This window comes from Magnolia sinica, chromosome 15 (assembly GCF_029962835.1).
Source record: "Magnolia sinica isolate HGM2019 chromosome 15, MsV1, whole genome shotgun sequence".
Classification (NCBI taxonomy): Eukaryota; Viridiplantae; Streptophyta; class Magnoliopsida; order Magnoliales; family Magnoliaceae; genus Magnolia; species Magnolia sinica.
This window is the reverse complement of record NC_080587.1, coordinates 72,612,425-72,626,027: the sequence shown is the minus strand read 5'-3', so window position 1 is coordinate 72,626,027 and position 13,603 is coordinate 72,612,425. Positions and strand designations below refer to the sequence as shown.

At 41.4% G+C, this 13,603-nt stretch overlaps 1 protein-coding gene across 1 annotated transcript; it reads right to left on the bottom strand.

Annotated features, from left to right (window-relative positions):
- Positions 1-469: 469 nt before the first annotated feature.
- On the bottom strand, positions 470-7,514 carry LOC131227734 (NAD(P)H-quinone oxidoreductase subunit U, chloroplastic). The gene is made up of 5 exons (XM_058223542.1): positions 7,176-7,514; positions 6,665-6,726; positions 4,537-4,626; positions 3,123-3,263; positions 470-707 (listed from the first exon to the last, which is right to left on the bottom strand). The coding sequence occupies exons 1-5, from the start codon at positions 7,447-7,449 to the stop codon at positions 612-614; spliced, it is 663 nt and encodes a 220-aa protein (XP_058079525.1). The 5' UTR covers positions 7,450-7,514; the 3' UTR covers positions 470-611.
- Positions 7,515-13,603: the final 6,089 nt, after the last annotated feature.

Genomic DNA, 13,603 nt, shown 5'->3' with positions numbered 1-13,603 from the left:
TATTTTATAATATTATTTTTATTATTTTTACTTTTTTTTTCTTAGACGAGAAGTTTATGTGATGACTCCAAAGAAGCTTCATTGATTCGAAGTAGTTATCCTTGAGGAAAACTGTGATCGACACCATCACCCTGCGTCACCCTGGATAGGGCCAGTTTGGTGGTCTTGTTGAGAAATAAACATTTAGCAAAAACGGTCTACATGCCATACCCAGGATTAGGGATGTCAATGGACCGGCCTGTCCCATCGGGCTTTCTAATGGGCTCGGGTAAAACTGGCCCAAAGACCGGACCGGGCCCATAAACCTGGCCTGACCCGGCCATCCCATTGACAGCCCTACTCAGGATTTGACACATGTGCATATGAAGTCGGGCTGGGCCGAGTCAGGCTAAAATGACTTGAGCCCAAGCCTGGCTGAAAATTGGTCGGGCCATCCTAACCGTCAAAAAGGTGGCCTGAATACAGATGGTTGTGCCAAAAAGATCATCCTGTTGGTGCATTTCCTTGGGGTGTGGCCCACCCATGGTGGTTCCCATTACATGAAGAGTTCGTACATAAGTATACAGAAATATGCTGTGTGGACCAAATGAACGGATGGATGGAAGCCTCTCCTATCGATTGAGCGTAACAGATAGTGCAAAAGACAAGATCAGCCAGCCCACAAAGAAGTACCCCACCAGCCTCGTAGGTCCCACATCCTCCGGTTCCTGTTGCACATGGCCCACTCGTTACTGTGATAAACAAAAGAAGAGGAAATATACAATGTTCAACAGAACTGTACACATTGGACCCAGATTTAGGTGATCCAAACCGTTCATCTGGTGGGCCACATAGCAGATGGGAGATAAACAGGAAATCTCCGCCATCAGATGATCTTTACCATCTGATGCAATTCACACGCAATCAACCGGTGAAATGGTTCAAACATCATGGGGTGATATTAGGGAGTGGCCCATCAAATGATAGGGTCCACCACATGGGCCACTGTTGGGTCCAACAAAGAAGCATCTAATCAAGAAAAAAGAGAGCTCATTTCAATCTAGCATGATATGATTTGTCTGAATAAACAGTTTTCTACCACTAATAGTAGTTAATATGAATGCTAAAGACTGTATCAGCCGTTGGATGTAGCGGCCATCACTTCACGGGCCGTCCTGTGTATTTGGTGATTTTTATTAGTACAATTTGAACAAGTAGGCTACTTTCCAAGAGGCCAGATCCAATACAAACATTCTATGTTAAGATTAATATGCAAATTGTGGGGCGCACCGTTAGAGCTGGGCATGGGAGGCTCGACTCGTCTGACTCGTTCAGACCCGACTCAATCTAAATCAAGTGGGTGAGTTGATTGGAACCGAGTAGATTTTGTCCAATACGTACTCAAACCGAGCCGAGTTTAGGTCACATAGTAACTCGACTAGACTTGACCCGAAATCCAACTCGGTACTGACTCAACTTGATTCAAAACCTGACTCGTGCATATATATATATATATATATAGAGAGAGAGAGAGAGAGAGAGAGAGAGAGAGAGAGAGAGAGAGAGAGAGATATTTGCTGTTTTCATATCTGAGATGCCGTGTATTTGATGAAGAGCCTGCAATTCTGGTAGATGCACCTACATTTTGAGTTGTGATTTCAGCCCGTGGATACCCGCTCCACCCAACCCGACTCGGTGCCGACTTGACCCAACTCGGTACTTGTGACTGGGTCGGGACCCGGACTCGGATCGGGTCAGGTATATTGGACTCAGCATCGAGTCAGTTCGGATTAGGTCTATTTCAAAACCGAATCAAGTCAGGTCAGCCCTAACTCAGTCTGACTCAACTCGATGCCCAGCTCTACCCACCGTGATGTTTTAATGATGTCCAATCCGTCCATCATGTGCACCCCCTCCTAATCTCCTCAGCTTCCAAAACTTTGTGGACCACACCATGTAAAATCATGCCTGAAACCTTTAAATTACCTGTTGTGGCCCACTTGAGTTTTGGAATGGCCTGATTTTTTGTGTCCATTAATCCTGGCTGCATGCATCTTCCGAATCGAGTACATGGTTTAATGCAGCTCCATCCCAACCGTTCCCTATCGAGTGGCCCACCTAAGTTTTGATCAGCCTAGTTTTTGGGCACCAAGGAGAAATAGGGGGTGAAAATGATGGAAACATCAGATGTCATTAAAACATCAAGGCGTGCAGATCCACTTGAAAGTTTTCCGCGTCCGGTCCGGTCAGGCCAGCTTCAACAAGCTCCAGACCTAACCCATTTCATAATTTGGGCCAAGGTTTTAAGATTGAGATGAGCCCATCCAACTAGTCCGAGTCAACCAGGAGTTAGAATTGAAAATATGAGGTGATTTGGCTGACTCAATGTATGACTCGGCCGAGTCATGATTCGACTTAGAACCGAATGAGTCGGTCGAGTCGCCAGGCCTTAAAACCATGACTCTGGTAGTGTTTTGGGCATGGTCCATTTCCAAATCCGCGCCCATTTATTAGCAGGTTGTGCCTAATGACCTGGTGGGCAAACCCAATCAATTTGCACCCTTAATAAATTTAATCAACGGTCTTGTTTTGTTGTTGACCATTCGCAAGCTCTTGATCTGTGATCAGAATCATCTGATCCCATTGATTTTTCGGCCTTGGCCAATCGAGAGGCCATGTACTATAAGACAATGCAATGGAGATGTCACTGAATCATTCCTTCCTAAGAAATTTTCTTTCACATGTGATCTTCTGAGCATAGTTCTAAAACTTGCTGAGTCGATTGAATGAGATTTCAAGCTGAGTCACTGTGAAACTTGCTTCGATAGTGACTTGGTCCTGACTCAACAAGACTCATTGAGTCAGTCCACTCAGTCGACTTGATGCGACTTGACGTCAACTGATAATTTAATCAAGGTAAAATGAGGGGAGATGAAGTTTTAAAACTGTTAAGTAGATATCCCGTACTCTAACACATCCAGACAGACAAATGCCAAACGGGCCATTTCTTTTTGACGGCATTGGAGTAGCAGCAAATGCCATTTTGGGCATCCTTTCAAAACTGACGTTAACGAGTAAAACCAATCGATGGAGACTGTTGAAGCATTAGAAATTCAGTTAAAAAGAGACGAAAGTACACATACCGGAGGTGGCGGAATCTGTGTCGGGGTTTGTGTTATATCAACCTCGAAAGGCCAAACATACCTGCCTGGTCTGTCACTCCTTGCCAAACTCCAATCATACAATCTTCTCTCCTCTTCAGATGACAGAATTGAGTAGGATTCCTAACAAAAAAAGACATTTTACGCAATCAGACAAGAAGAGATTTCTTTGGTAAATCAAATCACTAGTTATATGATTTGTAATCATATTGCTTATGATTTCATTTACCATGTAAATATTTTATCCAAACAGGTTACCTATTTGTATAAGAGAATTCCATGGTAAAAGAAATCAACTCTATTCCACTATAATATAAGAAATGTCCTGAATTTCCTTTTCCTGGAATCCAACATTTTTATTGCAATCCAAGTAGAGGAGAGTTGTAATCATATAACTAGTGATTTGATTTACCACAGTTTGGATAAGAGATTTCTGTGGTAAATCAAATCACTGGTTATATGATTACAACTCTCCTCGATTTGGATTCCAGGTAAAGGAAATTCAGGACATTTCCTACATTATAGTGGAATAGAATTGATTTCTTTTACCATGGAATTCTCTTATACAAATGGGTAACCTGTTTGGATAAAATATTTACATGGTAAATGAAATCATAAGTGATGTGATAACAATTCTCCTCCGTTTGGATTGCAATAGATGTGCCGGATTCCAGGAAAAGAGAATTCAAGACATTTAGGAAAAGGGAATTCAGAAAACTTCCGACATTAACATGGAAAAGGAAATTGTAGTCATTGCAGAAATGATTTATTTTACCATGGAATTCTCTAATCCAAACAGGTAACCAGTTCAGATAAAAAAAAGATTTCCGTAGTAAATCAAATCACAAGTGATATAATTACATTACCCCTACATTTGGATTGCAAGCAATACACTGGATTTTGGGAAAAGAGAATCCAGAACATTTCCTACATAGTTGAAAATGAAATTGTAATCATTGTAGAATTGATTTCTTTTACCATGAACCTACTAAGTTCCATTGACATCTAAAATCCTTGTTTAATGCCATGTTTGGATGCTCAATTGAACTGAATTGGAATGATCTAATTCAATGAAATGGAAATCACCCAAAGGGTGCGTTTGGTTTCGCCATATTTCATGATTAGGCAATCTAATTTAGTGCAACCAAACACACCCAAAGGTAGTAGTAGACTCCAAATTAAGATAGTTTTAACGGTCCAACTTGAAATTCATGGAATTCAGATAATTATCATCATCATCCAAGCCTTATCCTGATTAATTGGGGTCTGGTGGTTTTCGTAATCATCATGAATTAATTAAAATGCCACCACCCACTGTAGTCATTTTTTCTATACTGAATTGGATTTTCTCAATTCAGCTTGATTTAGCATCCAAACATGCCCGAAAACCGCCCACCTTTAAGAGTTCCAGCTCCTTGCTCGTTCCCTCTTCGTCCAATCCTCGATTCATCAGCTCTTCGCATTTTCTTTTGTATGCATTTGTGACCTGGCATATGAGAAGAAACCCATTTGTTAAATGCTTCAATAAAAAGGGTATTAGATGAATTCACAATGATTTGTGTAATCAGGTGTAGCATTTCAAAAAAGTAACTATACTAAGCTTGCATTCACGTGTCTAGAATGGATGTGGTTGTCATCAATGTACATCAATCCAGACCATCCAAATTGTGGGACTCACAGCAGATAGAGCAAGGTCCAAAAATACAGTGATTAAATGATCCAAACCATCCAATTGGCAGCATCAAATGGATGACTGGAGTAAATTGTCAGCATTCCATATAGAAATAGAAGCAATAGATGGTTAAGATTCTCCAATCGGTTGTGGTTTTTGGGGTCTGCTCCATCCACAACGAGACTGGCAATCTGGATGCTGTCGATTTCCTTACATGTATGCCACATGTACACGAGATGAGTAAAACCAATCCGATGGACAAGACCCGATGATCACATTCACAAATTGGCAAGCTTTAGAAGAAATGTTTGGATTCCAAGAGGGATCAACAGAATCAGATGTAAGAAGCAATGCCCGATTGTGACATAAGGCATTCTTAGTCATCATTCTATCACGAAATTTCGACAGATGAAGTGGAAACAGTATAATGTTGTAGACTTTCATAAGAATGGCCTAATTTTCCTTTAACGAAGTTAAATGTAAATTATCATAAATGGGCATTCTAATTTGTTATTAAGCTTGGAAAAGCACTCACCGCCGGAATTTTTTTTCCTCTTAATAGCTTTCGAGAGGGAAATCATACCAAATTTACTCTGGCTGCGTTTGGATTTTCGTTGAAATGAATTGCAAAAATTGTTGAATCAAATTCCCAATTTGTGGTTACATTCCTTAGCATATATACCAATAAATGAGAATTTTACTTTTGAATTTGACTTGGGCTGCATTTGGTTTTTTGTTTGAATTGAATTGCAAATTTTAGTTCAGCAACAAAGTAGAAATGACCAATATGTAGTTTAAATTCCTTACCACTTGTATCAATGGACCTAATCCAAATGTCAATTTTGTGGTGTTTCGAGTTGACTTGGGATGTGTTTGGATTTTCAGTCGAATTGCAAAAACTAGTTCAAGAAAGTAGAAATGACCCGTTTGTGATTACATACCTTAGTATTCATGTTAGTAGACTAGGACCCAAATTGCAATTTGTTCTTTTGAAGTTGAATTAGGATGCTTTTGGATTTTCTATTGAATTGGTTTGGAAAAATTAGTTCGATGAAGTAGAATGACCAAATTGTAGTCACAGTCCTTAGTTTACATTTCGATAGGCTAAGATCCAAATTGCAATTTGTAACTTCTGAATTTGATTTAGACTGTGTTTGGATCGTCGTTTGAATTGAATTGCAAAAGTTACTTTTAAGAAAGTAGAACAGATTGAATTGTAGTTAGATTCATTACCATCCATATCAGTTGAGACTAGTATCCATATTGCAATCCTTTTAAATTTTACTCAGGTTGCATTTGGAATTTCCGTTGATTTGAATTGCAAAAACTAGTTCAATGAAGTAGAAATGACCAAATTGCAATCACATTCGTTGGTATCCATATCGACTGGCGAGGATCCAAATTGCAATTTGCTACTTTTAAAGTTGGATTTGAAAGGAACGTAACTACAATCTGAGGACTATTTCCCCATTACAAATAATGGGAGATGTCTTTACAATTGGGTCATTTTCTTCTTTGATCGAAGAAAATTTTCATCATTCAAATTAGTTGTACATCCAAACGCGGCCCCAAAAAATCGCAGCAAAAAAACACCAAATTTTAGTATTAAAAAACAGGTTGATTTTCTCTATGATCTACATTCTACAAAACAATCCCATTCAATTGATGCAAAGTGAGAAAGATGGGCGGGTCCTTACTCTTGCTTGGGTGGTAGACTCTCAGGAGTTTCAATACCCGGTCAAGGGTTGGTGAAATTCCACTAGCGTGAGTGTGTGGGGGTGTGTGTGCGTGCGTTTTTTTTTTTTTTTTTTTTTTTTTTTTTTTTAAGTGAGAAAGATGGGCAGTGTCTTACCTGATCATAAGGAGCTCCTCTCCGGATTCCTAGCCGTCCGTAGTGGTCTGCGCTCGTGATCGCTGCACTCTAAATCAGGATTTGATCAATCAAAACCTCGATCCAAGCAAATAGGAAACAAATTTTTTTTTTAAATAGAGGGATTATTTGATTTATTTTTTTTTCACATTGCCTCTAAAACACAGACTGTCCGCACCGTGTGGGCCACCTTTTGTTGGGATGATCTAAGCCGCCAGATCTATAGATGTTTGCCCATTAAATTTGGACCAGATCATTCTCCTTTCCCAAACGTTGAATGGTTAGGATCGTCCAATCCGAATTATTTACATCAATCCAGGTTGCCCAAATCATAGGCCCACCTTGATTAGACAATCTCAACCATCCAATCCGATCTTCTACCTAATGGCCACCAATTAGACGCCAAGGATCGTCCAACCCACAGTTCGGACTGTCTGATTTTGTTTCGAAATATCATTTCCATCGCGATTTTTCTTTTTCCTTCTTCCATTACCGATGCCGCGGAGAGCTTTCTCGACGTTGCTGGCCGATATCAGTGACGAGAACGGCTTCGGAGTTTCGGCCGGGGTTTCGTCGGGATTCTCTTCTGGGGATGCAGCTGGTTCTGGAGAAGACGTTTCGGTGGAGTTTCGGGTCGGAGAGATTGGACGGTTCTTCCGGAATCTGAGGGAGAATGGGCGAGAATCGGTGAGTCTTGGCGTCGGCGAGTCGACTCGGGTCGGGTTTGGGCGGGAAACGCAGACGGTTGGAGCTGAGGAGAGAGCCATGGAAACGGGTCTGACCGTTTTGTTAGGTAATGTTTTCTTTTGTTGAGAGAGAGATAAGGTTGAAGTTTCAGCCAGTGGAATGCTATCCATAGCCATCCGATTTTAATCCTACTGTTCCGGCACGTGCCACGCGTGTGAGTCATATCCGGCCGTTAATCAGGTGGGTCTAGCTGTATGTGTGGTGTGATGTGGAAATTGGGGTGGGCTTGTTATTGGGTGAGTTGCACGTGTGTCTGGGGCTGTGAATGGATCCTGATGGTTAATTCGGATCCCAGGTCTTGGATGGACTGGAGAGGTGCGTTAGTTGGACTAGGTGGATGTGTATTGGCCCACAATTGGCAGAGTAACAAATAAAGCTATATATTATAAAAATAACTAAAAATAAAATAAAATTTAAAATTTAAAAAAAAAAAAAGAAGATAAATACCAACTGCTGATCTGAGCAGACAATATAGGTGAATAGCCAATAAGATGCGACAAAAAATGTTTGATTTTCTACGTAAAGACTTGATTGATCATAATCTAATAACAAAAAATTGTGAATGTTTATCCTACTCCTATGGTACCGTAATGTCACTCCGACGGTACCACAGTGGTGACACTAGACAATAGCAATTTAATCTAAAATTTTAGACTTATTTAAGCATGGTTTGACAAAAGTAGAAGGGACAAAAACTATGTTAGGCTAGGATAAGGTAAGAGACAAAAACTATAAAAAAATACGTTGTGTTTGGCATGAGCCCCAAACTCTTTCTTGTGTTCTCCTTTTTATAGTTTCTAGAGGCGGCAAACCCTTAGTTTCTTTTCTTATTCAATATCCTTTACAACCATGGTGCTTTATGTGCTCTTCGCACATGAGATCTCTGTAAATCTAAAGTCATTTTCAGATGTCTTGCCAGTGTGACTGTAGAGATCCGTGGATCTTTAAGGATCAATTTCACTGAGCCAGGTTGCCACCATTTTTGTTGGGATTTGTGCTGCGGAATCACACATATATGGATCTAGGATAGCAATTCAAGAGTACCAAGCAATCACAAGAGAACACAAAGATTTAATACAGAAAATCCTTTCGGAAAAAAACCACGGCATAAAGTGACAGAAATTCACTATGAAAATAGAAATTAAAAAGAGAGAGGACTTACCCGATTCGAACAACCTCAAATCTCACCCTTTCTACACCCTTTGATAACCCTAGAACCCTTTAGAGACCCTTGGAATACATTTAGGAAGCCTTAAAATACCTAAAAATGACCCTAGGGACTTTTATTTATAGATGGGGAAACCCCACTAACGCACCTGTTCATACCCCAAATGTAGGGTCGTAATGTAGTAATAACTCAGTAAGACCGAGGTCGAATTCACAGGGACTGAACCTTGTATGTAATCTGAAAACAATTAGAACTATAACTAGAAGAAGATGTAATCTGAATCAGGAGAATGTAGGAGAATAATGGTGAGTTATTTAACTAATACTTGTAAAATTAAAGGTGGTAACTAGGGTGCCAAGGATCCACTTGTAGCAATCGGGAAGCTACCTTGCATAATTCAAGGACACAACTGGAATCAGAGTCCTATCTTATCCAGTTGGTAAGAGAAGATTTGTTAGATCTCCGAACTTCTCATGGATCTAATCATCAATAGATAAAAGTGGTGAAGATTTATAAGTGATTCCGTCACCTAACCATGCCCAGGAGACGATGGCAAACAACATTAATTTTTCAATCTCACAACCAATCATAAGAGAATTGTGAAAGTTATGAAGGATTACGTCACTCCACCATGCCCATGGGACGATGGTGAATAACGAGACTTACTAATTTCACAATCCCAATTTAGGAAACAGAAGATATCTTAAGCTATCACAGATCTATTATAATTTGAGTCATAACAAACCATTAAAAACTAAAAATATTCCTTCATAATCAAATTAGAATTCAAGAGAGTTCAACAAAACATGAATCAAAATAAAACAAACATCTCAATCACGCTACAAGCTTCACCTCTTAGCCCTAGCTAAGAGGTTTAGCCGATCACGGACACGATCAAACTAAAATCTAAAGAAAAGAAGAAAAAAGAACAATGAAGAAGAAAAAAAAATTGAAACCGTCCACACCAGCTGCTTCTCTCTCTCGTGCTCTTTGCCTCACATCCAGATCTCTCGTCTAAGGATTGCTTTCACATCCCATTCTCTCTCTCTCTCTTATAGCCCTAAGGAGGTCGGTTGGCTGGAGTTTACGCACCAGGTGGTGGGGCTTGCGCAACAACAGTGAAACCCATTTGCACAGCGACAGCTCAGAACAGCCGTGTTTAGAACGAGTTTTGGGATGACTGATCGTCCCAAACTCCGTTCTATCTTCATAGATTGGGTCATGGCTGGCTTGGGCTCCACTTGGACGGTCCAGATCATCGAAACGATTAATGATCCTGGGCCACAACAAACCAGAATTTCTGGTGTTCCGGACGCAAGCCATGCGCACGGGAGCTACACTGGACTCTCGATGGGGCCCATGATTCAAGTCATCAGAGAAATCCACCCCATCTATTGGTTTCCTCTCGAACAACCAGTCGGAAGGGGTGGTTTTGGTCGAGTTTTAGTGTGGCCCACTGTATCAAATCTTCCCATCGTTCATCCTGCGTTTGACGGTGATCTTCGTGTGTACACGTGCATGGGAGCAGAAAGACTTCATGGCTAGGGTCGTGGCCACCTCCTAGATCAAATTGTCGGTCTCGATCGTCAAAATGATGGACAATGGTGGCCCACTAGGAATCATGGCGGACGGCCGTCCGCTCATTGCGTGAAATAAGAGATGGGAGTCGGGTCAATCGACTTTGACCAAAAGTCCTGGTCCAGTGCGGTGCGGTCGTGCACCTGTTGTGCACATGCATCACATGTGTGGGTCCCACAGTGATGTTTTTGATAAATATACTCCGTTCATCCTCTCCTCCATCCAATTTAAGGTGAGACCAAAATTAAAGCATATTTAGATATCAGGTGAGCCCCAAATCAGTGATTTAGTGGCTGATCTGTCCGTTGGACCACTTCTACAAAGATCCAAGGGCTAAATTTCGACGTGTATGGTTAATTTAGGGTCCTCAAGCCAGATATAAAGTTTCGAGCCAAACGGATGATGAGAACCCTGTGATCTTGCATTCAGGATGACTTTCAGGCCTCTTTATCATCAATCACTTGATTTTCTCGGATATTTGGCGTGTAAATTCTTCGATCTAGGTCTCCTAGGATCCGTCCCTTGCCTTGGTGATTTGTGAGTATCAAATCCATGCCTTTAATACCCTTTTCAGTCCAAGCTCCTAAATTCACCTTGCAACATAAACACGATTAAAATAGGACGTTAAACATTATCATGTTCGTAAAATCTAGTAATAACTAGGGTCTAATATGAAATATTTGACCCTTAACACCACCTCCCTAGAAACCGCTTCAAATTTACGCAGTCCATGCACAAATCACGCACCGTCTGCATAACCCTCGACTAGTCGAAGGGCACCTTCGACTGGTCAAGCCTGTCCCTCGACTGGTCGAGGACCTCGGAAATTTCAGATACATTGTTGCTGGACTTCAAGTCAAACTATCTCTGACCAGTCGAAGGGACCTTCGACTACTCGAGCCAATCCCTTGACTGGTCGAGCATCTCAATGAACCAAGATTTAAGACATCTGATTTACAACAGTTTTTACATGAAGATTGATGGGTCACAACCGTTTAATGTAAAAATGGCAACAACCTAGCTATTTGCGGATTCTATTCTTGCCAGCTGGATCAACCCCATGCTGATAGGTCAGGGCTATACGACACTCAGCCAGCACCCACCAAGTGCCTTTTGACGGAATCCATGCAAGGGCCTGAGGGTGTGTTCATCAGTAACCAATGCCATCATCTAAACCATGATCCATGCCATCACCCTTGCCATGATCCATGCCATTTTCCAAGCCATTACCAGCGAGAGGCATAGGGGGTCTGACGTAAGCGAGAGTTCAAGGGCAGAGGTGAGTGTCAGAGCCAAGCTCTGATCTTCTACTGCTCCTTTGATCTTCCTTTTCCTTTTTCCCTTTTGTTATTTCAAACCTTTCTCTCAAACTATCTATTATATTGACCTCTAGTCTTTTATTTCTATTTACAAGCCAAATACATCTTTTTAATCTATCATTTTCCAGTCTGTACATTCCAACCCCCCTGCTTTCAACACCTGAGGCAGTAGGCTCTACTCCGACACCACAAAAGCACAAAAGCAAAAACTTGATGTTTTATTTAAACCAACATGATTTAAATGATTTTTAAACTCGCAAGTATACGAATCAGATGTAGATACGGTACGTATTACGAGATCGTTCCCACGAGGACTGGTCGTCACAATTCAAATCTATGATTCTCCTTAACTAATCCAACAAATAATGGAATGAATTACTAAGCATAATTTTATGAAAAATAATTAATTAAGAACAGGGAAGAAAATTCAATCAGAGAGAGGGCACTAGGACTTTCGAATCCACCCCTAATTATCCTAACCCTTGTTTTGTCTGTTGATTCACCTTGATCTAGATTGATACCACTTAAATAGAGAAAGCACAATCTGTGTCCTTAATCGGGCATACAAACTGTCTAATTCCTTTAAGCAATGCCATGAATGACATATCCCATATCCTTGGTCGGGTACATGGAATGTACATTCATTAAAGCACCCTGTTTCTTCCTCTATAGGAAACTTGTTCTTGATCAGACACAAGTACCTATAATAAGCATCCAAACAACATCCATATATATACTTTAATCAAGTTCATAGATGGAGAAGTATAGAATTTAAACCCATAAAGCCCACTTAAAGAAAGAAACAAATTAATTGAAATTCAAAGTAAATCAACCAATACAAGAGCTAATCAAATTAGGGGCTTCATCTCAGCCCTAGCTGAAAGATTAGTGACCCATAAAATTCATGAAAAATATTAAATAAAATTCATAAAAATTAAACACCAAACCAATCGATCTCTCTCTTCTTTCTTCTCTTTCTTCTCTTTCTTCTCTTCCTTGCTCCAGATCTGGAATCCCCTGGTTCTCAATCACTTTCCCACGTCCAAAACTCCCCTTCTATAGCTGCTGGATGGCTGGGGTCGGTGGCAGAGTCGTAGAAGGACTCGAAGTGCAATTTTTCGCAGCCGTGATCGGTGGGCCCCACAGAGGCATTTTTTGGAAAATCTACCCCGTCCATTGGATTCAGGACGAAATTTCAGTCAAGAATAGGTGGTTTTGAAGGTCCATTAGTGCGGCCCAGAGAAGAAAATACAAAAAAACTCAGTTTTGAACGTCCCGGGGCAGTCTACTTTTGGCCTCTGTACCGCACACGTGTGTACGCATGGGCGAGGAATATCAACATGGTTTTGAAGCTCTCGAAGCTCTCTACACGATGGACGGATCAGATCTTCCGAAAAGTTGACAAGTGGGGCCCACTAATTTCCGCAAAAACTGGCAGCGTCCGTGCGTTTCGCGGATGCCAAACCGACGCTGCGATGATGGTTGGGTCCATTATTGGACTTTTCACAGGAATCCACGCCGTCCATTGGTTTCAGCTCGAAAAATCAGTAGGAATTGACTGGTTTTGGGGTGGATTCGGTGCTGCCCACGTGGCTTTCTGTCTTGCCGTCCATCCTGCGTTTGTACGGTTAAAACCGATCTATGCTATCATTTGAAGTTTTCGCCACCTAGGCAATGCTAATGGCCGCCCCAGGAAGTGGATGGACGGTTTGGATTGTCCATTTGGACACTAGGTGGGCCCCACAACCGACGACCGCGGTTCGGTTCCGCGGACGCTGCAGCGGCGAGAGAGAGAGACGGGTCAGCGCTCTCGCTGACCGTCCCAGCGGTGCGGTGCGCAGCCGGTGCAAGTGTGCACGATGCACACTCTGCATACACATGGCCCACTGTAATGTTTTTGAGAAATCTGCACCGTCCATCCTTTTTCTCATATTATTTCCACCGTCAGGACCAAAATTGATGTATATCCAGATATCCAGCGGGCCCCACTTAATGAATTAAGGGGCTGATCTGGCCGTTAGACCACTTTCCGAGATCGTCAATGGCTGAAATTTAATATGTACGGTTAATTTATGGTCCCTATCACGTGTATGCAATTTCGAGTTGATC

Coding starts and splice junctions, on each gene's coding strand:
- LOC131227734 (XM_058223542.1), bottom strand. CDS start 7,449: ATGGCTCTCTCCTCAGCTCCAACCGTCTGCGTTTCCCGCCCAAACCCG. Junction 6,727..7,175: donor GAAAGCTCTCCGCGGCATCG/GTAATGGAAGAA, acceptor TTTAGAGTGCAG/CGATCACGAGCGCAGACCAC. Junction 708..3,122: donor CACAGATTCCGCCACCTCCG/GTATGTGTACTT, acceptor CATGTGCAACAG/GAACCGGAGGATGTGGGACC.